The sequence below is a fragment of the Camponotus vicinus genome, unplaced genomic scaffold (assembly GCF_025532165.1).
Source record: "Camponotus vicinus isolate PSW18456_S1 unplaced genomic scaffold, iyCamVici1.0 SCAF_2, whole genome shotgun sequence".
Classification (NCBI taxonomy): domain Eukaryota; kingdom Metazoa; phylum Arthropoda; class Insecta; order Hymenoptera; family Formicidae; genus Camponotus; species Camponotus vicinus.
In genome coordinates, this window is record NW_028141956.1 from 6,165,128 (window position 1) to 6,190,925 (window position 25,798).

Below are 25,798 nucleotides of genomic sequence, written 5' to 3' on the forward strand. Positions count from 1 at the left end.
ACCCCATGGGAGGGTTATATTATATATAATTTTATATATAATATAATACATAATTTGAAATTTATTTTGTAATACAGTACATAAATTTAAATTCGCAATTATAAACGATAAATAAAAATATAAAAGATAAAAGAAAATCTATTATATAAAGCAATGCTCAAAATAATTGATTTTAAAACTAATTATTGCGCGCAATTAATTTTTACTTTTAAATAGATATATTTTAATGTTATAAATCGCGTAATTACAAAATAATTTATATTTCTTATAGATATAAACTTTTAAAAATATGATAAATAAAAAAATTTCTATATTTTTATATGTGAAATATTTAAATAAATATATTAATATAAAATACTTTATAAAACATAAAAAGTATCTGAAAATATTAATAAATTTCTATATTTTTATACGTGAAATATGTATATTTTGAATTTATACTAATGATAAATAATTTATATATTATTGCGTCCGCGGAACGATATATATCGAATGCGCGCGACACAATCGGCATACGCTAACGTTCGTGCACTCGTAAATAATAACGCGATTTAAGGTGCACAAAAATTTTAATAAACCGCGAGTAACATACAAGAATTCAGAATAATCGTAAAACGGATCACAAATAAACGCGCGTCCGCACAGCTGGACAGCTGGGCTCATGTCAGACTCTCTAACAGTTGTTTATAACATCTTGACAACGCGCGCGGAAACGATCTTCTTCGAAAAAATTCAAGGAGTGATGAATACATTCAGTGGGACGAAACGCGGGGACGCAACAATGTAATAAATAATGAATATGATAAATAATTTATATTAATGACTTACATCATATCTTATTGGTCCATCCATTTCCAAAATCTCCTTTTTTCTTTTGCTTTCTTCGCTTTTTCCTCGTGGCACTTCAATCCTCCTTGCACTCATTTGAATTCCTCGTTGCACTTACACTCATTCACGAAAAGTTCCTCGTTGCACTTGCAATTGTGTTCAGAGAAAGAATTTGATAATATATGATACGTCTCACATCACTACTTCACTGCTCAAGAGCCACTGAGCGAATGATCGTAAGTCAGAAACATTACCGCGGTACTGTTTATATCGCCAAGGTTGACTATGTAGAGAAAGAATTTGATAATATGTGAAACGTATCTCACCTCACTACTCAAAGTCACTGTGCGAATGATAATAAAGCCGTGTAACGTATTAACAATAGCGCGATACTGTTTATCAAGGTCGAACACGGTGTTATTGATAATTCTCTCGTTGCCGAAATGTTTTCTGTAATATAAAATATTCGTGCGCGGAATGTTAAATTATAGAAGTATTTTAATTTATTGATTAAGATTAATTGATTATTTATTAAACCATTCATCATGAAGTCTTTCGTTATGCTAATTATTTGCATCTATAATTCGATTGTTTTACTTCGTGTTCTCTCACAATCCAAATTATATTTAGATTGTCAAGAACGATAAAGTAACACGAATGAAATATATTTGTGACTCTAAGTATTAAAATAATAATTATTATTCGTAAAGATTGCAAACATCGATGTGATTATTTAATATGTTGGATTCTTATCATTTTATTGATTCTCGATTGAATTGTATATTGTTTATATTGTTAACAAGGATTGAGAATATTTAAAGCATTGGTCGAAATATATTTAATATATATATATAATATATATATAATATATATATTTCTAATATTGTTAAGGAAATATCATTATAATAAGCATCAATATGATCAAAAGATCATAATATATTTAATTGTCTTGTCCCCTTTCATGTATCCCCTGTTTCAATTTTTATTCGCAGTAATGAATGATTACGATTCGATAAATATTTATCGTTGCGATACAGTTTCATGTCGTTTATCAAAAGTTAATTAATTTTTAATTATTAATATTTATAGCAAATTACGTTTCGATACTAATTGTAATCGTGTTTAGTACAAAAATTACAATATACAAAGCGTTTCTCACCACTACTTTATTACTCGAGAGTCATCGTGCGAATGATGACAAAGCCGTAACGTATAGTGTGTTACTGTTTATATTTTATATTGCCAAAGTCGAACACCGTGTTATCGGCAATTCGTTGAAATATTTTATATATTATAAAATATACACTAACGCGAAATATTAAATAACAGAAATACTTTAATTTATTGATTATTAATTAAACAATTTATCACGGAGCATTTCGTTACGTTAATTATTTGCATCTATAATTCGATTGTTTTACTTCGTGTTCTCTCAGAATCCCCCCTCCCCAAATTATATTTAGATTGTCAAGTAGAGTGATAAAGTAACACGGATGGAATATATTTGTGACTCTAAGTATTAAAATAATTATTATTATCTGTAAAGATCACAATGATCGAAGTGATTATTTAATATTTTGTATTCCTATCATTTTATCGATTCTCGATTAAATTGTATATTGTTTAATTAACAAGGATTGAAAATATTTAAAGCATTGGTCGAAATATATTTAATTCTAATATTGTTAAGGAAATATCATCATAATAAGCATCAATATGATTGAAAGATCATAACATAATTAATTCTCTTATGCCCTTTTATGTATCCCCTATTTCAATTTTTATTCGCAGTAGTGAATAAATGCGATTCGATAAAGATTTATCGTTGAGATACAGTTTCATGTCGTTAATTAATTTTTAATTAATTAATACTTATTAATATTTATAGCAAATTATGTTTCGATACTAATCGTAATCGTGTCTAGTACAAAAATTATAATATACGAAGCGTTTCTCATCACTACTTTATTACTCGAGAGTCACCGCGCGAATGATGACAAAGCCGTGACATGTATAGCGCGCTTGTTATACGTCGCCAAGGCCAAACATGATATTATTGATAATTCTCTGCCGAAATATTTTACATACTACATATACACGCGGAATTTTAAATTATAGAGGTATATTTTATTTTAAATTAATTATTAAACGATTGATGTATCACGGAACCTTTTGTTATGCTAATGATTTGAATTTATTCGATTGTTTTACAGCGCTTTTCCGAAGTCAAATTTTATAATATTTAGTTTTGCATTTTAAAAGACTGACTTAGAGTGAACTAAATAAATAAATAAATAAATGATGTTGAGAAAAAGAAAAAGAAGACACATAAATAAATAAATAAATAATAGCGTGAAAAGAGAGAACATACTAATATTTTTATATAATAAATTATTATTAATTAAATTATTTATATTTTTATTTATATTATTTATATTATCAGAGGGACATATATGTTATCCTCTGAGAACATTCGTGGACATTGGTTTTGTAGTTCACGTCCACGTTTTTAATGTCCACAGAGGGAGTATCGCTTCCAGAGATCACCTAAGGGCTCATTCCCACTGAGCGCGTCACGCGTCGCGTCAACCAGCGTGAGCCAATGAAAACATCCCATTGTAATAACACGGAAAACATGTTATTACAATGCGATGTTTTGATTGGCTCACGCTGGTTGACGCGACGCGTGACGCGCTCAGTGGGAACGAGCCCTAAAAGCGGGCCATGACATCTCTCATGCCCGATTTCACCAACCGCGTTTAACTTTAATCTTAGTTTAACTCACTCTTTATCTTCTTCTAACTCTTCCTTTAGAAAGAGACAAAGGTCCATATTTTGAATCCTCTTTTATCGATAAAAGTGCCTCTAAAAGTGGCTTATAGCCAATCAGAAGGCTTATAAGCCACTTTTAGAGGCACTTTTATCGATAAAAGAGGATTCAGAATATGGACCTTTGTCTCTTTCTAAAGGAAGAGTTAGAAGAAGATAAAGAGTGAGTTAAACTAAGATTAAAGTTAAACGCGGTTGGTGAAATCGGGCATCAGTCTTCTTTCTGGGCCTGTTCTTTTTAGCTGCACTGCTGCACTAATGCAATTAATTAGAGTGAAAGAAAGTATGTTTGTCTCGTTTCAACTTATTGCACTAGTGCAGCAGTGCAACTAAAAAGAACAGACCCCAAGTTTTTATTAACCCAACCTAATCTGACATATAAGGTGTGTTCGGAAATTCTATTCATAGAGTAGAGTAGTTTTTAATTGACCAATGAAGATATAGAAATCCTTGTTCTCTCTCTTTTTATTCTTTATTTCCGAACGCATTTCTAATGTAACTTCAATCGTTCGACTCGCCACGGTCTGTCACATGTGTCGTATTATTTACTCTTTAAATTAGAAACGTTTTCTTCAAAGAAAAAGAAAAAAGGAGCCTGTGATAAGATACATAAAATAATTTGGATAAAAATATTAATTTTTTAAATATATATAGAGAGAGAGGCAGAATAAAAAATATGTAAAATTAATAAATATTGTACACGATGCCAATTATCAAGAAGACTACGAATTCCGGATCATTATTACAATTTCGCTCCAATAGCTTTTACCTGACATTTAGTTCTATCATAGACATTCGATTTTGGCAGCAACACTTCAGGAATTGGTAAATTTAAAATATATTGAGATTAATTAGATGGCTATTGAATCATGAATATGAAATACGATGAGGACTTGTTGGAGAATCGATTTCTGCAGGAGCTCAGAAATGAATATGAAGCTACACTCCAACAAATTATCCAGGAAGGCTGGATCATCTGTGTTCCACGAAGTGGAAGTTTCTCAAATCGCGAATTGCGGGAAGACGAAATTAACGCTCATATCTTAATCCCCAAGCAGGACTTCTCCACAGCTCGATTTTACAATCTGAACAATAGGGAAGTCCTGCTTGTGGACAAAGTCCTGACTATCAAGTACAATGACAGCGAACAATATTCTACGCGCTTGCTCTTTGAGGAAATCTTTTACAGTGCAAATTTGCATAAATATTGTGTATGGTAAGTATGCATTGAAATTTTAACATCAAACATTAATTCGTTAATACAATATTCAATATGTTCTACAGGTGCATAGAACAACCCTTGGATGCTAATATGTGTGTCTCAGACAACTGTGTGAATATAATCACAAGTCTTCAGGAAGCTGTAAATTTTCTCCAAACAGAACTTGATAAGCAGCTCCACGATAACTTAGAAACCAAAATCAAAGATTTCTTATGTGTCAACAAAAACTTAGCATGTAAGTCAATACAAATGCAAAGAGATTTAGTGCAAGAATTGTACACTGATTGTCTTAAAATGCTATTGGAAAATACAGCATTGGAAGAAAAAGTTTCAGGTAGTAAGCAGTATTGTTGGAATATTAGAGTATCGCTAGAAACATATATTCTGTATGCTTTAAGAGAAGTATTGCTAAGATCATTATCCACTTGTACTGCTGTAGAAGATGCGTGCTTGAACAAGATTATTAGGAATCTAGATGGGATCCTATTGAGCGATCTTCGAATACGATCCGACTTGGAATCTCGCGTCTATGGAGGAAAGATGGAACTATCACGGTTAGATTGTTATGTGACTGTGTTAGGTAAAATCGAGTGCCTCAGGAGAACCGTAAATTATATTTCACATGGAACGTCTGTCGTCTCGTCTGATGATCTTCTCCCGATACTTGTGTTTCTCGTTGTTAATGTCGGTTTGTCAAACTGGACGGCACAATTATTTTTCATGAAGCAATTCCGTCTTTCCACAAGTTCTGCTTATGAAGCAGACGAAACCTGTTTTTTAATAACATCACTGGAGGCTGCGATCGAATACATCAAGTCTGGAGTAATCTGCGAAGGGGACAAGTATGCGATTAATCCGGATAAATACAATCAATTGATAGATAAATCGGATTGCTCGTCTATCAATTATTTGTTTGCATGTGTCAAGAATGGAAATCTATCCGAAGTGGAAAGGATACTGACCTACGAGAGATCTAAACAGAACGATAAGGTCTCGCTTTGCCATCCTTTATGCACCTGTGCGTCCTGCGAGCGAAATTGGACGAAACACCGAGAGTTAAATGAATGTCCTAGGGACGACAGAGGTTTAACTTTATTGCACATTGCAGTATTGTATGATCAAATAGTGATCGTGGATTTTCTTCTCGACCATGGTGCAGATATAAATGCCGCCGATTCGGATGGTTTAACGCCCCTTCATTACACCTGCGTCAAAGGCCACCAAAATATTCTGCTACTGATGCTGCATACTAACGCGGATCCTACAGTGACGGACTCACAGGGAAATACACCGCTACATCTGGCCGTGGACCGCGGTCACGAGAACTGTGTGAAGGCATTGCTATATTTGTCAGAACACATGAAGATTTCGGTTAATCCAAATGCCACGAACGACAACGGTGACACGCCGTTGCATCTCGCAGCTAAGTGGGGCTACCACGCGATCGTTGGTATCCTTTTAGAATACAGTGCAAACTGCAGATTAATCAATAAAAAGGGTCAAACACCGTTGACTGTTACGTACAGCAAGAGCATCGCCGAGTTGCTCAAACACTACGCAACATCTGCGAACGATATCCGCAACAATGTTGCTTTGTCCCAGAAGAAATGCGTAACCCTCGCTCAATCCCAGATGTCGTTTCAGCAACGTCGTTGGACTACGTCGGATTTGGAAAGTTTATCAACGTCACATCCTAAGAACTGTGCCAACCCACAACATCGTATGATGGATAAATTGCTTGCCGCAATAGTGGACGGTGATGTATGCTTAGCATGTTATTATCTGGGATTGGAGGTTTATCGGAGCGAGCAGCTGCCGGGCTCTCGCGCGAGTCTGTGCCATCATCCGCTATGCGACTGTGAACGTTGTTCGGCTCTCGGCGAGCGCAAATTCGAGCGCGAGCGGAGACAACGGGTGCTCGCGATTAACGCCTGCAACGATCTTGGCGAGACGGCATTACATGTGGCGAGTGCAACAGGTCGCGTCGAGATGGTACAACTGCTCCTGGATGCTGGCGCGAACGTGAACGCGATGACCAAGTCGGAAGGTCGTACTCCATTACACCTGGCATGTCTCAACAATCACGTCGAAGCGGCAAAACTACTGTTTAACTGCGGGACCTGCGATTTAGACGCCAAGGATCATAACGGCGACACGTCGTTGCATCTGGCGACTGTAGCTGGCAATGTGAAACTTGTGAGTTTGTTGGTAAGATATGGTGCAAACACTAATATTCGCAATGCCCTAAACAAATCGCCGCTGCGACAGGTGGAGGAATTGAAACTATCCGTCGTCTTCTCCACAAATCATGCCAGTATACTAAAAATTCTGAAACAAAACACTCAGTCAACAGGCGATTAGTATAAGCCACCCTGTTTTTTTATATTCTGTGCGTGTCGTTTTATTTACATAAATAATTTACCTAAAAAAGTATAACTCTCTTTTCTAGTATAATATACATGAGTTTTTTATATGATATTTTATTGCGACAAAGAAGGAAATGTTCATTCTTTCCACTACTTAGTCCACTATACCGAAGATTCTGAAAATGATTTTTATACCATGAGTGAACGTATTTCTATTTATTTTTCTACGTACTCTTTTGCTCTGTTTTTCTTTTCTCTTTTTTAGAAATAATTTATTTTAATTATCAGAAAAATATTTTTCTTAATATAATTCTAATATAATTTCATCCAAATGTGATTTAATTCTAATCGAGTATAATATTAATTATAATTTTAATGTGGGGTCTGAATAGCTCAGTGGTAAGAGCAGTCGCCCGGCAAGCGAAAGACTCGGATTCGATTCCCGATTCAACGACTTTCGGCCTGTTATTTTTCTCGCCTGTAACTTCTTTAGGGGGTTAGAGGGGTATTATAAGAATCTCGAATTGAGATTATAAATTTTACTTGGTTTAACCAAGATAAATCCGTGCCCTGTGCACAAATATCAGTTTCACAGAAAAATTATTTTTCTGTGAAACTGTCGCACGATCACCCGCGTTTGGCTCTTATCGCATTTGATATCTTAATATTTGTATATTTACAATTAGAGCCTTACTATCTTCTTAATAATTTTAATATTAGAGAATTTTAGAGAAAGAGAGAGAGAGAAAAATTTCCCATATGCACGTGCGCGTGAGTGTATATTGAAATCTTTTTTTTTAATGTTGTTAAAATTACATATAAATGTCAAAGAGAGAACTGTCAAATATCATAGACATTACCATGGCCCATATTCTGAATCCTCTTTTATCGATAAAAGTGTCTCTAAAAGTGGCATATAAGCCTTCTGATTGGCTACAGGCCGCTTTTAGGAGCACTTTTATCGATAAAAGAGGATTCAGAATATGGACCCATGTCTATGAATATGATTCATATTGAACAATATATATTAATATTAATAGATGTATTAACTATATAACATATTAAATGATGTGTTAATAAATTATATATATAAACAATATTAATTAATTAATTAATGAAATAAATGCAATATTGCATATGGATTAAACAAAAATTTTACAAATATATTTTATATAGAATTGTAAAAAAAATATGTAACAAGATTTATAAATATTTGTTTTGTATGAAATAAAAAAAATATATATATACGTAAATAAAACGAAATAATAACAATTATAACACTTGTTTTACTGTCTTGAAAAAAATGAAAAAAATTTTGATTCGGATCTGTATCCCTAGTGAATATTGGTTGCGGTCAAGACTGCACTACGAATGCTTTGAAACATTATTCTATCTCTGTTCTATATTCCATGAGAATAAAGATAGAATGATGTTTCAAAGCATTCGTAGCACAGTCTTGACCGCAGCCATTGTCAAATAAAAAAACTAAACCCACAGAATTTCTTGGTAGTTCCCTAAAAATAATCACATTGTTGTAACATCAATAATTATGTTATTTATAAAAAAGTATGTTTCATAAATTATTATTATTATTATTTGTCGATTACTACGTACACGTGATAAAAAGAAATTTCTGTCATTAATGCTCGTAAATAATTTGTGTAACCTAACCTTTAACACGTTCAATTCTATCAAATAAGAATCTGAGTGCAATTCAATTTTTTGTTACGAAAAATACAAGACAGCAAGTAAAAATATTTGACAACAAATTGATAAAGAAATATTTTAATCGTTGTTGTAATAGTCAGTAAACTCTGGCAAAGTGACAGGTAAGATTATTTATATTAGCTTTCAACGTGCAGTTGGTTATGTCTTTTTGTTATTCCGGTAACATCGGCATTTGCTATTGCGAATATATTGCATCATTAAGGACTATCTTATTATATAGTCATTCTACTGCACTAACTGACATTCCTAATTTTTTCAAAGTATTCTTAATATTTCTATAATTTTTAATTGATATCTTCATTTAACATAATTTTTAAAAAAATATTATAAAAACTTTATTAAAAAATATATATTAAAGTGGAATGTCCGTCAGTGAAATTGTGTTTGGTTGCAATCAAAAGTTTTACATATAATTTAAATTTACTTGGAATTATTCAAGAGAAATTGGTAAGTATTTTTATATTTAATATCATTTATGAAATGTATAATTTTCATATCACTCTTTTAGCATATGAGATCTATAATCTTAAACTGGATAGTTCTCTATGTGTATGTATATATGACATGTCACTATATATTATTTCCAGATACAACTCTTCTTCCAAAAATGTTGAGGCTATTAAACTTATCAAGAAACTCCTTAAGAAGTATAGCTTTGCAACAACATCTTGCTTATCCTGCCCTTCATTTGTCAACGAATGTCAAATCAAATACTCTATATTCAAAAAAAGAGTTGGTGCAGGATAAACTGAATAAATTTAAAAAGGGCGAAGTTGTTCATGGATTTATTGTAGATGAAGTATCGAAGATAGATGAGCTATTTCTCACTGCAGTGAGATTGACACATCTGAGCACGGGTGCGCAGTATTTGCATTTGGATAGGGACGATACCAATAATGTATTCTCCATCGGATTTCGTACAACTCCTATGGATTCCACCGGTTTACCTCACATATTGGAACACACTACTCTGTGTGGTAGCGAGCGGTATCCCTGCAGAGATCCATTTTTCAAGATGCTGAGGAGATCTCTGGCCACATTCATGAATGCCATGACTGGGCCAGATTACACCATATATCCATTCTCGACACAAAACCTGAAAGATTATCGCAATCTACAATCGGTCTATTTGGATTCTGTCTTCAAGCCAAATTTGCGAGAATTAGATTTCCGACAGGAGGGCTGGAGACTGGAACACGCGGACGTCGATGACAAAAATTCTCCCATCATATTCAAAGGTGTAGTCTTTAACGAAATGAAAGGTGTTTTCAATGACAATCAAGCCATTCTTGCGGAACGTCTGCTGAATTCTATTTTACCGAGTCATACGTACTCGGTAATTTCCGGTGGTGATCCTCTCGTCATACCTAATCTACAGTACGTCGATCTCCTTAATTTCCATATGAAGTATTATCATCCCTCTAATGCACGTTTCTATTCATACGGAAATTTCCCGTTGGAAGATCATTTAAAGTTCGTCAACGATCGATATCTCTTTCTATCTGATCGGATAGACGCTTCCATGTCGGAAGTGCCATCAGAGAAACGATGGAACGAAGCTAAAAAGGAGCATATAACGTGCACACCTGATCCACTGCTCGCAGATCCTAGCAGACATGGCTCTATTGCCATATCGCATTTGTGTAATGATATAACTGACATACAGACGACCTTCGAAATGTATGTGCTGTCACAACTATTACTCAGAGGCCCGAATTCGGCGTTTTACAAATCTCTAGTTGAATCCGATATAAGCACCGGCTTCGGTCCAGTCACGGGTTTCGATTCGCAGTGTAAAGACACGATGTTCGTTGTAAGTTTGCAGGGTGTAAAGCCCAAAGATTTCGAGAAGATTGAGAGTATTTTCGATAACACTGTAGAAAAAGTCATCGACGAGGGATTCGAGAAGGACCACATTGAAGCTATTCTGCACGGTATTGAACTTCAGATCAAGCATCAAACGTCGAATTTCGGGCTAAATCTGCTCTTTAATCTGACATCCTTGTGGAATCACAACGGCGACTTAATACAGTTGTTAAGAATTAACGATGCAGTCAAGAAACTTACATCACGAATGAAAGAAGATCCCAAGTATCTGCAAAGCTTGGTTAAAACTTATCTCAGAGACAATAATCACAGATTGACGTTGACTATGTCGCCCGACGAGAATTATGAGCAAAATAAAGCTCTTGCTGAGCAAGAGTTGCTGAAAAAGAAGCTGGAGGAGCTTTCTGCAGAGGAGAAAGAACTAATATACGTCAACGGGAAAATCTTGCTTGCCGAACAACAAAAGAAAGAGAATGTCGGAGTCTTACCGACACTGAAGATGGAAGATTTAAGAGCCGACGTGGAGCGATACAATACGTCCAATCTAGAGATATCCGGAGTGCCTCTTCAACTGTCCATACAACCAACAAACGGCATCTCCTATTATCGAGGAATACTTAACACACAGGCATTACCGACTGAATTGAAACAACTGATACCGCTTTTCAATTACATTATCGCCAAGATGGGCACACAGAACTACGATTATAGAAGCTTCGATCAGATGATGCAGCTGAAGACCGGCGGTCTGAGTTTCGGGAATCACATTGCTGAAGATAAGGAAAGCGAATTGAAGTACGAGGAAGGGATTCTCATAGAATCATATTGCCTGGATCGCAATTTGAACTATATGTGGGAATTATGGACGGAATTATTCAACAATGTTAAACTGACCGATCCTCAGCGATTCGAGACACTTGTAAAGATGAATGCGGCTGATTTGATCAACAATATCTCGCACGCCGGTCACATGTACGCGATAAGTAGCGCCGCTAGTCTGGTCTCTCCGATAGCTCGGGCCAAAGAGAATCTTTCAGGATTGCAATATGTGGGAAGGATGAAGAGAATAGCTCAGATACGTGATCTGTCCTCTCTGATACACAACATGCAGGAGATAGCCGAGCACGTCTTGAACAAGAAACACTTGCGGTCGGCCATTAATTTGTCCGAGGAACACAAGGACAGTGCTCTCGACGGTATTCGCGTGTTCTACGAGTCACTGAAGGGTCCTCCGAAGAATCCGTACATCATCACCAACGATCAGAGCAATGAAACGAGCGAAAGCGGTAATCACTATGTGCTACCATACACGGTCAATTATTGCTCCAAGGCTATTCTGACAGTTCCTTATACGAATCCGGACTATGCTCCGTTACGTGTGCTTTCCAAGTTGATCACCTCGATATACCTGCATCCGGAAATTCGAGAGAAGGGCGGAGCTTATGGTGGAGGCGCGAGATTGACATCAGAGGGAATCTTCTCCTTTTACTCTTACAGAGATCCGAATTCCACTCGTACCTTTGACCTGTTTGACAAGACGTACGATTTTTTAACGGAGTACTCGTTACCCCAGAGTGACATAGATGAGGCAAAGTTGGGAGTTTTCCAGCAAATAGACGTTCCTATTCCCCCCAGCAATCGTGGCATGACTAAATTTACCCATGGCATCACAGACGATGATCTTCAAAGACAGAGGGAACAATTAAAGGCTGTGACTAAGGAACAGCTCTTGCACGTGGCTGAAAAGTACCTGAAATCTGGTCGAAACGGCATCAAAATTGGTCGTTCACTTATCGGACCTGCGAATGCCGATATTTCCGATAGACGTACGGAAAATTGGATAGTATTAAATCAGGAAGAAGCAGATCAAGCACGAGCCACTGAATAAACATCTAGATATTATCTTTGTTATTTTTATAATAAAACATGTTTTGCTTATGTTAAACTGCAAAAACAAATGTTTAAGCATTTCCTGGTAATGTTTCATAGTATACGTTTGACGTTAAGTATTAGAATCTAAAGGATAACAACATTAATACATAACATTTGTTAAATAATTATTGTAATTTATGCTATATTTTGTATATTAAAAACGTATCCTGTAGTAAAAAGATAAAAAAAATAATTCGTTTTACTCATTTAATTCTCAATTTTCATAATCTTTTTGTGTTTATCAAAATCATATTTTTATTGCACTTATTAAAGCATCATTTTCTTTTTTTATTTTCATCAGATGCGCACAGATGAATACCAATGCTGAAAAGAAGTATTTTTTCGAAGCGTTATCTTTATTTTATGAAATGCAATGGCTTCATAATATAGCAGTAACTGAGATCTTGACTAAAGCGTCTTTAGATGCAATCCCCAAAGAATGGATTGAGCATTTACGAATTCTGAAAAATGATGAATTCAATAATTTCATAGCAAGAAGAGCAACAAAGGTTAGTCAAAAATTCAGGAATATTAGATTCTTCACATAATAGATTCTTCATATTTTTTAAATAGAGTATTTCAACATATTTTCATTGTTCCAGTCTGAATGGCCCGATTCGTTAAAAACATATGTTGAGAAATGTCAAAATATCAACAGATTACCACCTATACAGACATCACCTAGAATAGAATTGCCACAGAAATTTAAAATTGGTCTCAGTCAAAAGAAGCAACATGAAATAATACATTTAGCTCATTTAGTGCACACGCAATGCAAGTTGTACAATATACAAACAATCGTCGATTTGGGTGCAGGTTTGGTAAGAAAGTAACAATATAAAAAAGATATAAATTTTAGACTCTTGTGTGCTACAATGATAATTTTTCAGGGATATGTATGCCAAATGTTACATTATTTATACGGTTACCAAGTCCTAGGTTTAGAAAAAAACAAAGAAAATGTCAATAGAGCGTGTATTAGACAAAAAAAATTGTATCTTGATTCTTTGGCCAAAGTTAAATACATTCATTGCGACGTGACGTGTGATTCCGCTGATATGATAGAATCTATCTTGCATCAGGAGTTCCCTGACTTTACGGATGCGTGTCTGATCGGTTTGCATGCTTGCGGAGACCTGAGTGCGAGCGCGTCGAAAATTTTCTGCAAAATGAAGTCCGTTAAACTCTTTATTCTAATATCTTGCTGTTATCACAAACTTTCCATTTCCAAGAATATACAGACTGCATTGCAGGAGAAACAATACTTTCACAATTTTCCCACGTCGAATTGTCTACGAGAAACGATCGCGGCACACAATTTTGATATAGGCCAGTTCTTAAGAATACCCTTTCTACGATTAGCATGTCAAGAATCGGCGGATAAATGGTATGGTATGTCCAAAAAGAAGCACGATGAACATTCCTTTCACGTTCTCGCTCGAGCTGTGCTCGAGTTATACTCGCAACAAAGTAAGCATCTGTGATATATGATATGTGTGTGTATTCCATAGATCAATTGCTCATAAAGGATTTATTTTAGATAATCTCGTTCTTAAGAAAAAAGTTCGGAAAGGTACGAGAAAGTCCCAATGTTCGAGTTTTCAAACTTATGTTAAGGATTCATTATTAAGATACGATCTGATACCGGACACAAACGTAAAATTTACAGGTGATACTAATGCGATAATATTTGCAAGATTAACATAATTTTTAACATAAATCTAATATTATATATGTATATATACAAGACTTTCATATATGTGTAGGTAATGTTATCGTATATGATGAATTAGAGAAAGACATAATGCAAGTATGGGAAGAACAGAGTAAAAAATTAGAAACTGTAGAAATCTACTCTGGTCTGCAAATGGTGCTACAACTCCCGGCAGAGTCATTGATTCTGCAGGATCGATTATTATGGTTACACGAACAAGATCTAGAAGCTGTAATCGTGCCTGTGATGAACAAGTGCATATCTCCTCGTTCATATGCGATAGTATCTCATAAAAGCTGAAAATTATAAATTATAAATAAAAGCTAAAATATTTATGGAGATGATTAAAATAATACAGTTCATAAATAATTCAATATTAATGAAAAGTTACTGAAAATATATTTGAAATTTTTTAAATAAAATTTTTGAAATAAGAATTATATATCTTTTATTACATCCTTCATTAAAATCATAGACATAATTAGATTATATTGAAATTATTTTAAAAATTAAAGTTATAAAAAGATACTTTAAAATTCGAAGTTTTCATTGTATATCTTATACATACTGTCACATTCTTATCTGTAAGGGTGAATTTGTGATGCTGCTTTGATATTTGTCTTAATCGCACTCGGTGCCTTATTCATTTGTCCCACTATAAAGTATTTAAAATTAAAAGGTAATTAATTATAAATAATTGCATGGGAGTAAACGGAAATCTTCAGAAAAACACTTACTTTGTGGATTACCCATTGGTCCTTGTCCTGGTGTCTGCTGCTGATTGCCAGGTCTGCCCACCATCATGCTGTTATTTACTGGATTTACACCAGATTGAACCATTTGTATGGAATCAGACTATGAAAGTAAAGTGTAGATAATTAGTTCTGATAGATATATGAAAACATAATACTGTAAAAAGGTAATTTTATTCTTTAAAAATTCAACATTTTCACTCTCTCAAGAAGTTTAAAAGTAAGATTATAAATATACCTTTAAACCTTTACCCATCCCCACAGCAGCCAGAAGAGCATGAGTATCTGCAGCGCTACTGGTCTGTGCTTGTGTTGCTCTGGCTCCAGCTTCGCTCTCCCATTCTTCGCGTGCCTTATTTGCTATATCCCACACATGACCAATTACCTTTGTATATTGCGTCAATTGTTTCTGAAACGAACCACGCGAAAAACTTGATAAGTAATGGAATTCTTGTGTTCCACTCGCTAAATGGCCCATACAAAAATTTCTGATTGCATAGCGAATATAATTTCAAACATTAAACATCTATAGCTATTTATGTAGCTACAAATAGGCTCGTTACATAACATCAATCTCAGCCCAAAGCGAATGGAACAAAGCTGAAGCTATTTGACTAATAGCTTACATTGTAGTCCTAGTTGTTGTTTAGTTAGCACATTAACAGAAAAATAGAACACATTTTCAATTAGCTTCAATTGTATTGATCTTATCAGATACTGTATTATATACTTAATTGTATGTCAGCAGATATAATCTCAAAAGAATTTCTAGTTGTATCATGTATATACTTTAATATTTTAAATAATTTACAAAAATAACTTTTCACCTTAACTTGAGAAAAAATATATATAAGGGGATATATTGAATAAAAAAAAAAGTAAATACATAAAGAATTATATCTTACATGTGATGTTTCAATGTTAACATTCGCGGCTTTAGCTTCCAACTGCATCATTTTCTGTTCAGCTTGAGGTTCCAACTTTGTCCTTAAGTAGTCTGGAACCAAATCATGGGCAAATGTAGGGATTCTGCCTTCGGTCAATCGAAGCAACTCTTCATCTTTCTCAGGACTCAAGCGTAGCGGTAGAACCGTTAGGTTTCTGAGATTGGGTGCTTTATCATGTGCGAGAATCTTTGAAAGACTAGTCAGCTGCACAAATGTGACATAATATAAGAAAAAGATAAAGTAATATGTATAATGTATATAAATACTATTTTATAATTTCTTCTCGATTAATAAGATAAAATACTTACATGACCTGAAATAAGGGCGAAATTGTCAAGAAAATTTGGCCAATTCAAGGTCTCATATTCATGCTCTATTTTAAATATCATTGCGGCAATCGCAGTTTTTAAATCGTTTACTCGCATTATTATGGCTTCCAAGGCCGAATCCAATTGTTTCTCCTCCCTTTGCATCGTGTTTAGAGATTTAGAGGTTAATTTTACGTTAGCAAACGATTATGTGTTGCAGCAATTATCAGCAACCAATTATGCACAGGACATTTAATACAGCTTGGACCTATATTGAAAGTATTATTTTAAGAATGTTTTTTATTAAAAAATTCAAAATTACCTCACATAAAATATCCATTATAATCGTAGCCGAATTTTAAAATATTAAGATTATACTGATATTAATATTACATTTGTATAAAATTATGAAATTATAAAGGACGAGACATGAATGACAATTTCTTCGAGCAGGAATTCAATTTCCATATCTCAAAATACATCAAATGCACGGAACAGAATAGGAAATCGTAAAGTTTCTACGTCTTGAAATAAAGTGCATGAAACAGAATAAGAAATTAGAAATATATGTATATATTACTCACTGTAGAAAGTTTTTGGCTACATATTTTTCAATGTTTTAGAGGCATCTCGAATACGAATTTTAGCTTTCACTTAAATTGGTAGAATAGAATAATGCAGAATATAATTAGAAATGGATGATCAAAGTGTCGAAGCGTTTCCTGTCGACCTTTGACAACTATCGCGATGACATCTCGCGGCATCAGCTGTTTATCAGCTGATCATCACCAACACATGATTACTCGCAAGAATTGTTATGCTAACGATTACTTGCAAGAATCGTTAATTAATTTACTACGAGAATACACACGGGAATACACACGCGTACATGCATAACGTCATGAAGTCCTTTCGCGAGGCCCTGTCGAATGCCAGTAATATTTTGATCTTAACCGGTAGCGGTATCTCCGCGGAATCCGGGGTGCCGACTTTCAGGGGTGCCGGTGGATTTTGGCGTAAATATCAGGCGCAAAGTCTCGCGACACCGGAGGCCTTCGCGGCGAACCCCTCGTTAATATGGGAATTTTACGAATATCGCAGGCAACTAGCGAGCAAAGTCAAGCCGAATAAGGTAATTCGATGCTCAAAAAACTTAAATATTTTTAAACAATTTCTAACTTTCATAACACGATGAATTACAAAATTTGTTATATCACACATGTATATTTCTCTATACTTTAAGCAAGTTTAAAATATAAACTTTTATAAAAAATTTAGAAATAATAGCAAAACAAATACAATTTGGTCTTGTTTTTTTAGGCGCATGAAGCTGTTGCTGAATTTCAAAAACGCAAAATAGCAGAAGGGAAAAACGTGTCAATCGTTACGCAGAATATAGATGAACTACATCAAAGAGCTGGGGCACAAGATGTAATAGAATTACATGGTTCGCTTTATAGAACACGCTGTACCAAGTGTCATAATATTGCTATTAATGAGAATGTTCCCATCTGTCCAGCATTGGCAGGAAAAGGGTATGCTAATGAGAATTTTGTAATATCCATATGTGATTATATATATTTCATATTGTTGATTTGATGATAATAAATTTAAACAGATCTCCTGACCCGAACGTTATGTCCTCTGATATTCCAAGGGAGGAATTACCACATTGTGAAATCAAAGATTGTGGAGCTTTGCTGAGACCTGATATCATATGGTTTGGTGAACAGTTAAATGAGGATATATTGCAGAAGGCTTGTACGTATAAGATTTTCTTTAATAAATATAAATCATATAAATCGTTTTACTTATATATAGAACATGCATATGTTAAAATATGGAATAAAAGTTTTAATATTTAATAAAATTAAATTGTTACAGTTAACATTGTTGAAAGTTGTGACGCTTGCTTAGTCATTGGAACCTCAGCGATCGTATATCCAGCTGCAATGTTTGCACCGCGAGTAGCGCGACGTAACGTACCAGTAGCAGAGTTCAACATAGAAGAAACGCCAGCCACGAAAAAAATGCAGTAAGTACATATTATCAACTTCTCTTTTTAATTTAAATTGATTGCTATGCAAGATACTTTCTCGATAAAGTTCCATGACTAACAGTTCCATGACTAACAGCGAATTTTGGATGCACTAATGCACACCAGTAGACATTAAAGGCTGTCGTATATAAAGTTATAATAGCATAATTTTAAAACAGTAAGATAATTAATACTACGGGTTATTATTATATATTATTATTCAATACGAAAATATCGATATATATAACTCATAAAATTATCTTACTGTTTTATTAATTTATGCTATTGTAAATTTATCTACAACAGTCTTTAATGTATACCAGTGTGCATTAGTGCATCCAACCGAATTTGTTATAAGTTTTCACATCCTAAATTAAGATACAGAAAAAAAATTATAAATATGTAAAATAGAATATTATACAATATAAAATGTAATGTAATTTTTTATACATGCGTATTCTCTTTCTCAAGCACCTTATGATTACTTTATGACGTTACGTCATAATTTCTTCGTGTTTCCGCTTACGTCCGCTTTTAGTATGACTCGTATTTGACTGTAACAAAAAAAGAAAATAAATATATATTGCATTATATTTGAGATTTGCATGTTGATTAAATAATTTGCGGAAGGATTTTTAAAGGCGAATTATCTCGTAGATACCACTTTCAAGGCCCTTGTACTACTACTGTGACAGAAGCTTTGGCGCCTTAAAAGAGTTGGATATATGATACACATAATATAATAATTAATCTGTTTTTCATAAGAAGATTGATTACCTTACAATAGCACACTTCTGTATTTAATCCGAGATGATTCAGGTAGTCCAACCATAATTTTTGTTTGGTTGACAATGAATCGCCTGGACCTTTTACTTCTACAATTTTGTACTAAAAAAATAAGATATATTAAATTACAATTTACGTTTTTAAAACCTTTCGCGTATAATATATACATATAATATGTATAAAATATATAAATATATAAAATATATAAAATATATAAAATATATAATATATATAAGCTAATACATATAATATATATATAAGCTCTCTTAAAATTATGTACATAGAAAAATAAACTTACTTGTTTTGTACTTGCATTCCATACAATTAAATCTGGAAAGCCAGCTCTCCAGAGTCGGTAATTATGAATAAGTCGTTCACAAATACCAACAATACTTTCCACCCCTAAACAATATGCTACCTCCTGAAAATATGCATATACATAAATTGCTTTTTATCAAATTTTGTCGACGGCTTACCTGAAAGCTGTTACTGTCATCAAAAAGAGTGCCTTGACAGAGAGAGGTATATTCGCGGTATAAATCAAATTTGTGTTTCAAATGTCTGCTCAATGTTTCCGAATCAAATGTTCGAATGATTTGAATCTTCGTGTCTATCTGCTCTTTTCTATTCTCGTAAAATTCCGATGAGTATAAATCTAACGGTGCGTTTTGATATGATGATACACAAGTGCCGGGAATATTCATATTGTAAATTTCGTCCCAAAACAATGTGGCAAATAGGGTAATCGGAAAGGCACCTTCACAGTGTACACCTTTGGGATATCCTTTGCATTTGTATTGATATAACGCAAAACTTTCGACTGTACCATACATTTGTTGATCTATGCTGTTACTGATACACCAAGTGCTCTTTCTCTGCAAAACATTCCTGAAAACATGCACATATATCTCTTTTCTATTAAACTCATTTTTTTAAATTTTTTTAAGAGGAGCTTTGTTTCATATAAATTACCCGCATAACATTCCTTCTGTCGTAATAGAACACATCTGAGATGTTGGTCGCACTTTGTCGAGCATATTGTCTAATATATGTCTAACTGTAGCTTTTGCACATTTACTGGCAGTTTTTCTCTTAACGAGCATCTCTGCTCTGTCCAACAAATCTAATCTATCAACTTCTGTCAAGTCCTTGTGCGATACTGCTTCCGATAGTAGCGCGACACTGCCATCGATATTCTTCATATGATGCATTTCTATCTTAATCAATTCATTGAACCATAATCCTTTTTTACTCTTCATATGACAATCTTGATCTATTAACATTCGCAAGAATTCTATTGCTTGTGGCATTTCCTTAGACTTTTTAAATGCGTCAATGCTTTTAGACAAAACTTTGAGCCACAAGTAACCTGGCATAAAACATTTAATGTGATGAGGCAATATGGAATCTTGAAGACTGCAAAAAAAACAACATAACATAAAACAAATTCATATTAACATAATTTTATCTATTAAATAATTAAGCATACTATGTAAATTAGATTTTCATTACCATTGTGTTTCTACCTCTAAGAAGAGTGGCAAACGTTGTGCGGCCAAAGATCCAAGATTCCGTACAACATCCCATTGTTTCTTCTCAATTGCATTCAAGATATCAGATAATGTATTTTTAGCTTCAATATAACTATAAAATAATAAATATTCAAATTAAGAAAAAATAAGATTCCATTCCAAAATAAAATCGAAATATATAATAAACCATATAATTAATATATTACTTACTCTAACAGATGTCCTTTGCTAGCAAAGATAGGAAATTCATTTATTGTTACTTTCGGAAACTTTATCTGATTTGTTTCAACTCTTAGTATCATTAAGAATACATCCACCAAAGTTTCAGTGGGCTCTCGATTTGGTATCAGCAATGTAATTATTCTATCAACCATTTGTTTCATTTTTATGTTTAATAATACGCAAGATCCTAAACGCTTGATGACCGACGCGCGTAATTTAATAGCGGGATTCGGCATCCCGGGGAATAATGACTTTGTCTCGTTGCAAAACTTTAGAATTGATTGTACATTTTCTTTTTTTTTACTACAATTTATTTTCAATTCTTGACAGATCTTGCGAATTTCGTCGACTTGTAGCAAATTCAGCAAAACTGATATATCTTCTTCTTCTGTGCTACTTTTGAAAATGGATCGTGATACAAGCTCGTCAAAAATTGACTTTAAATCATTGGATATTTCGTCGTATTTAATGTTACTTATCCTGTGCCACATATGCTTTCTTTTTAACATACGTATCAGCAATGCTTGCGCGCGTCTTGAAAGAGTAAGTAACGAAAATATAAAATCTAATTCGTCTTCGTCAAAATATCCGCAATTAATTGGATTGGAAAATACGGTAACAATGACTAAAAAGAAATGTAGCGAATACGTGTCTACAGGTACGATTACATCGTTAATTTCGTATCTCGTTGAAGTTGAAGTATCTATAGGATTATATTTGTAGCTAAATTTTCCGCTCGAATAAACTTTCTCCAAATTAATATCATTATTAGCAATGGCTCCTTCTTTAGCTAAATTCAAATTATCTATCATCATAGAAAGTAACTCCTCAGTTCTATCTTTGAACAATTTCCTTCGCGCTAATTTTGCACGCCTTTGTGACTCATCCAGTGCGTTTTTAATTGGAGATGATGTCTTTGGACTAAATTTTGAGCCACTATTGGATGCAAGAGTATATTTTTTATTGGTAGGAGAAGTGTATTCAATAGCATATGTTGGCGATATCATTGGTTTAGTTGCTATTTTAGGACTGTTTTTCACATCAATCTTTGACAAACAATATACCTCATCACTTAATGAAACATCATTTTGCGTTCCTTGTTTTCTACTTACTTTGCATGGACTTTGCTTGGTATTTTCATGTACAGAAAAAGTTTTCAATTTTCTCGACAATCGTTTTTCCTTGTTAATAATAATAGAAAAAATTAATACATATAATACTATTAATACCATTAAAATGTTATTATATTAATTAAATATCTTACTTTTTTTTGAGCTATTGGACTTTTATGATTAGATGATTTCTTGATATTTTTTACGCTTGCAGGTTTCTTATTGCTACTTGTAATTTTATAAAATTGATCTATTGTAGTTTGCACCATGATCTATTGTAGTTGATACCTGGAGGAACAAACAGATCACATATTCTACATTATACTGTGCTCTCAATCTTTGTTTATTTTGTTCGTACATTAGCCTATCCTTAAAGTAAAACTTAATTTAGACTATAGCGAATCGACGAAAGAAATTACAATATTTACATAGTTCATACAAATTACCGGCGAATACAAATGTTCTTTTATCTAAATGACAGAGTCAAAATATAAATCTCGTACCACACAATAGAACGGTAAGTATCAACGGCATAATATTTTAGTTTTAATCTTTTCCGTAATTTTAAAACTATACACGAATGACGAAGAATATTTAGGAGATGAAGCCTTAGTGAAACAAAACATTGTCAATTATATATATTTACGCTTTACCTCTAAAAATCCGGAAGTCGCATGTAACATGTAAAGAAAAGAATCAATCAAAGATGAGAAACTATTTAAATCAACATCGTCGGAAATCACTGTATAAAATAAATTCAACGAGCAATCCGCACAATCTAACACGTTGTAGGTACTTTGATCTCTCTGTCAGATCACACTGTCAGATAAGGTTAAGATCAACATTCTGCGCAGGAGCGCGGAATATCATATGGCGGGAAATTTATATAATTGCGCAATAGACATAACCTAATAGTGAGAAAGATCATCTTTTTTTTTTGCGAATAAAAATTAGCCAATTAATTCAATTCAATGTTTTTGTCGGTACAATAATTTATGTCGCGCTCGAATTATTATATCTCGTCCACGAATAAAATATTAATCTATAAGAATAATATAAGTTTCGCAAAAAATATATTTTCTCTCCAATATAACTATTACATAGAAAAAAAATGATCAATCTTTTGTAAGAAAATTAATCACGTTTAAATTAAGAATAAAATATAAAGAATATAAAATGTAAAATATAAATATAAAGTGTTAATTGCGACAAAATTTTTCTTAACGTTATTTCCGAAATACTATTTCTTGAAAAAAAAAAAAGTTTAGTAGTTAATGTAAACAGAATTTATTTTTTTTTTTTTGCAAGCTCACTTTTATCGAAATCGTTCAATATTCAAATTTAATTTTTTTCCGTTTTATCGATAATTCATTAATTTAATCAATATAATAAGAAACATGACAGCAAAGTCTTTTTTCATTCCAAAAATAGAGTTTTGTTCTCTGCGTGAAAAACTGAGATACGTGTCCAATATATTTAAAATAATGTATGATTGCACTTTAAAATATAATAAGTGAATTTTTGAATTGTTTTCAGACTCGAAATGCTCGGAGATACCGTATACAGTGAGTTCGCGACTTAAAACGCGTCGCATTCTTCTCTCTCTCTTTCTCTCTCGTTTTATATTTCTATATTTGTATTTATATATATATTTATATATGTATGTCGTTTGCATGTACAGGCTCACGAGCTGTGTTACGTGTATACGTACATATGTATACGAATATGTACAATAAGTCGTTCAGAGTTTAGAGTTTGCCGATTTTCCTTCCCTCTCCTCATCCTCGGAGTTACATAGTAATTAGAATATATTTAATAGCCAAAATGCAACCCGTAAATTGACTTACTTATATACACTCAATTAGTTACATCGTCTGCTATCAGTGTGTTGTTAATCGCAATAATCACGAATATTAATACTTAGGTCTCTATACATAAGTCGTAGGAAATGTTGACTCATCTACCTGGTAACACCTCTATTCATTTCAGAAAAATACGAGGATCAACGAAATTTCGCTTAGATGAAAAAAAAGACGTTTCCTTAAAAGAAACTGGAGGAATCGTTCGCATGTTCCATAATCAACTTTCGAACAAACGCAAAATAAAAAAGTTTAAGGAAACGTATATTGTACGGCGTGTAATAGTTAATTCAGGAATATAAATCATTCGTCGGATGGTAGTTGTTTCAATAAATAAGACGTGTATTTCAGTATATTTTTGACAATTACATCTGACAATCTGCCGGGTTTCCGGACAGTCGGACGAGCCATAATGCACGTTTTTTTCAAGTAAAAGGTGTTATCAGGTGACAAAAGATTAAATAATCGTATCGAAGAACAGGTCGAAGGGTTGTGTCTCTCTAGAGAGATTGAATATTCTATATATGTAATTATATAGAACTCTCTACGTCACTTTCCCTCCTCCGCGAGTTCTCCGACTCTATTACGAGTTATTCTTTTCGAGAAAAATTTTTTTTATTACTCGCGTCCAAAGTTTCGTTCAAATCGGAGCTTTGGTTGAGAAACGCTTTATTTCGTCTCTTCTCTCTTTGTTTTTTTCCGATTACATCTTCCTGTCGCACAGCGACGCAGAAGCCCTACTGTATATTCACAGAATAAAATACATGTATAAGTAGATACACATCGTGTGTCTCGACGCGTCAGTCGATATTATCGGTAAATCTGTTTTTTTAACACGCAGAAAAATGTCGTGGAGCTTTTTCTCGTCTAGATACCTATTAACCGTAAGCTCATTCCTCTTCTCGATAATCTCTTTGTTTTTTTTTTCTTCGCGCAAATTAGTTTCTTTCTTCTCTTCTCCTCGTCACGATCATTCTCAGAGAATATTTGCATTGATCTGTCTTATTTCTACTTACATGATATACTATTGTTTCTCGCGAATGCAACGAATTGGGTAAACACGAAATCTCACCGTCCGATACGACCGATTACTTTTATTTTATTTTCTTAATCACATTTCTCGAAAATATCTCGAGATATCTCCAAGCATGTTTAATAGTCTCAACTCACATGGGAGTTTGATCGGGACAAATTTTTCCTGCGAGTTTTCGCAAAACAAAACGGTCTTAACTGCAGTGGAATTTCGTGTTTGCCAAATCAGAAATGTAAAGCGAACTCAGTCTTTGGTTGGAGCGATCAAATCTTGATGATTCTCGACGTTTTATTTAATTTTAAAATGGCTATTTTGGGGGGTCTTTATATTTTTAACATTAATAAATTTTATATAAAAATTCATATATACCACTATACTTCGTTTTTTTTTTAAAGCGTTCCAACTAAAATAAACAAATTACTCTTCTTCTTTACAAATACATATTCTCGAATTTCTTTTTTTTTTCATTCACATAAAATCGCTCGTTCTTCTCAAAATCATTTGGCGGAAGAGTTATCGTTTCTTTCTTTTTAAGGCGTCGCTAAAAATCTCGATAGCAGCATATATATGCATGTATACACACAGTGTATGTATGTATGTGTATGCGTGTGTTGTGTGTGTGTGTGTATATATGTGTTTTTCATGACGAGCAAATAACACTTATAAAAGCCAAACGCTATACGAATACGAGCGAATAAAGTGGAGAGAATGGAGGATACGGCTTCGCGCGCAACAGTGAATCTGAGAAAAACGAGAGAAATAA

At 33.6% G+C, this 25,798-nt stretch overlaps 6 protein-coding genes across 17 annotated transcripts; 4 read left to right on the plus strand and 2 right to left on the minus strand.

Annotated features, from left to right (window-relative positions):
* Positions 1 to 4,019: 4,019 nt before the first annotated feature.
* LOC145966645 (ankyrin repeat domain-containing protein 27-like) lies at positions 4,020 to 8,433 on the plus strand. Of its 3 annotated transcripts, none has more exons than XM_083090900.1 (3): positions 4,020 to 4,873; positions 4,942 to 5,963; positions 6,039 to 8,433. In XM_083090900.1, exons 1-3 carry the CDS (start codon positions 4,527 to 4,529, stop codon positions 7,238 to 7,240), a joined length of 2,571 nt encoding a protein of 856 aa, XP_082947026.1. In that variant the 5' UTR covers positions 4,020 to 4,526; the 3' UTR covers positions 7,241 to 8,433. The 3 variants fall into 3 exon arrangements, with proteins under 3 accessions (XP_082947026.1, XP_082947027.1, XP_082947025.1); XM_083090901.1 differs by having other exon boundaries at positions 4,030 to 4,873; positions 4,942 to 5,213; positions 5,319 to 8,432; XM_083090899.1 differs by having other exon boundaries at positions 4,030 to 4,873; positions 4,942 to 8,432.
* A 181-nt stretch (positions 8,434 to 8,614) lies between these two features.
* LOC145966871 (methyltransferase-like protein 25B) lies at positions 8,615 to 14,884 on the plus strand. 3 transcript variants are annotated; one of them, XM_083091291.1, is made up of 6 exons: positions 8,615 to 8,811; positions 13,034 to 13,241; positions 13,335 to 13,553; positions 13,623 to 14,202; positions 14,273 to 14,401; positions 14,481 to 14,884. In XM_083091291.1, the coding sequence occupies exons 1-6, from the start codon at positions 8,795 to 8,797 to the stop codon at positions 14,744 to 14,746; spliced, it is 1,419 nt and encodes a 472-aa protein (XP_082947417.1). In that variant the 5' UTR covers positions 8,615 to 8,794; the 3' UTR covers positions 14,747 to 14,884. The 3 variants fall into 3 exon arrangements, with proteins under 3 accessions (XP_082947417.1, XP_082947419.1, XP_082947418.1); XM_083091293.1 differs by having other exon boundaries at positions 8,617 to 9,074; XM_083091292.1 differs by having other exon boundaries at positions 8,619 to 8,811; positions 14,499 to 14,884.
* Positions 9,107 to 12,993, plus strand: LOC145966867 (presequence protease, mitochondrial). Its single transcript, XM_083091276.1, has 2 exons — positions 9,107 to 9,420; positions 9,561 to 12,993. Exon 2 carries the CDS (start codon positions 9,581 to 9,583, stop codon positions 12,686 to 12,688), a length of 3,108 nt encoding a protein of 1,035 aa, XP_082947402.1. The 5' UTR covers positions 9,107 to 9,420; positions 9,561 to 9,580; the 3' UTR covers positions 12,689 to 12,993.
* On the minus strand, positions 13,571 to 17,285 carry Med8 (mediator complex subunit 8). Its single transcript, XM_083091301.1, has 7 exons — positions 17,038 to 17,285; positions 16,454 to 16,721; positions 16,104 to 16,349; positions 15,437 to 15,607; positions 15,184 to 15,301; positions 15,015 to 15,101; positions 13,571 to 14,742 (listed from the first exon to the last, which is right to left on the minus strand). Exons 2-6 carry the CDS (start codon positions 16,616 to 16,618, stop codon positions 15,025 to 15,027), a joined length of 777 nt encoding a protein of 258 aa, XP_082947427.1. The 5' UTR covers positions 16,619 to 16,721; positions 17,038 to 17,285; the 3' UTR covers positions 13,571 to 14,742; positions 15,015 to 15,024.
* LOC145966873 (NAD-dependent protein deacylase) lies at positions 17,186 to 19,391 on the plus strand. The gene is given in 6 exon segments (XM_083091296.1): positions 17,186 to 17,331; positions 17,333 to 17,585; positions 17,774 to 17,988; positions 18,072 to 18,214; positions 18,338 to 18,488; positions 19,149 to 19,391. Coding segments are annotated over 6 exon segments (948 nt in total). The 5' UTR covers positions 17,186 to 17,200; the 3' UTR covers positions 19,204 to 19,391.
* Positions 18,014 to 25,779, minus strand: LOC145966869 (fanconi-associated nuclease 1). Of its 8 annotated transcripts, none has more exons than XM_083091283.1 (9): positions 22,797 to 25,779; positions 22,296 to 22,431; positions 21,020 to 22,212; positions 20,790 to 20,921; positions 20,250 to 20,693; positions 19,754 to 20,165; positions 19,576 to 19,698; positions 19,269 to 19,379; positions 18,014 to 19,045 (listed from the first exon to the last, which is right to left on the minus strand). In XM_083091283.1, the coding sequence occupies exons 2-9, from the start codon at positions 22,410 to 22,412 to the stop codon at positions 18,986 to 18,988; spliced, it is 2,592 nt and encodes an 863-aa protein (XP_082947409.1). In that variant the 5' UTR covers positions 22,413 to 22,431; positions 22,797 to 25,779; the 3' UTR covers positions 18,014 to 18,985. The 8 variants fall into 8 exon arrangements, with proteins under 8 accessions (XP_082947409.1, XP_082947410.1, XP_082947407.1 ...); XM_083091284.1 differs by lacking the exon at positions 18,014 to 19,045 and having other exon boundaries at positions 19,138 to 19,379; positions 21,020 to 22,077; positions 22,144 to 22,212; XM_083091281.1 differs by lacking the exons at positions 18,014 to 19,045; positions 22,797 to 25,779 and adding an exon at positions 22,590 to 22,790 and having other exon boundaries at positions 19,138 to 19,379.
* Positions 25,780 to 25,798: the final 19 nt, after the last annotated feature.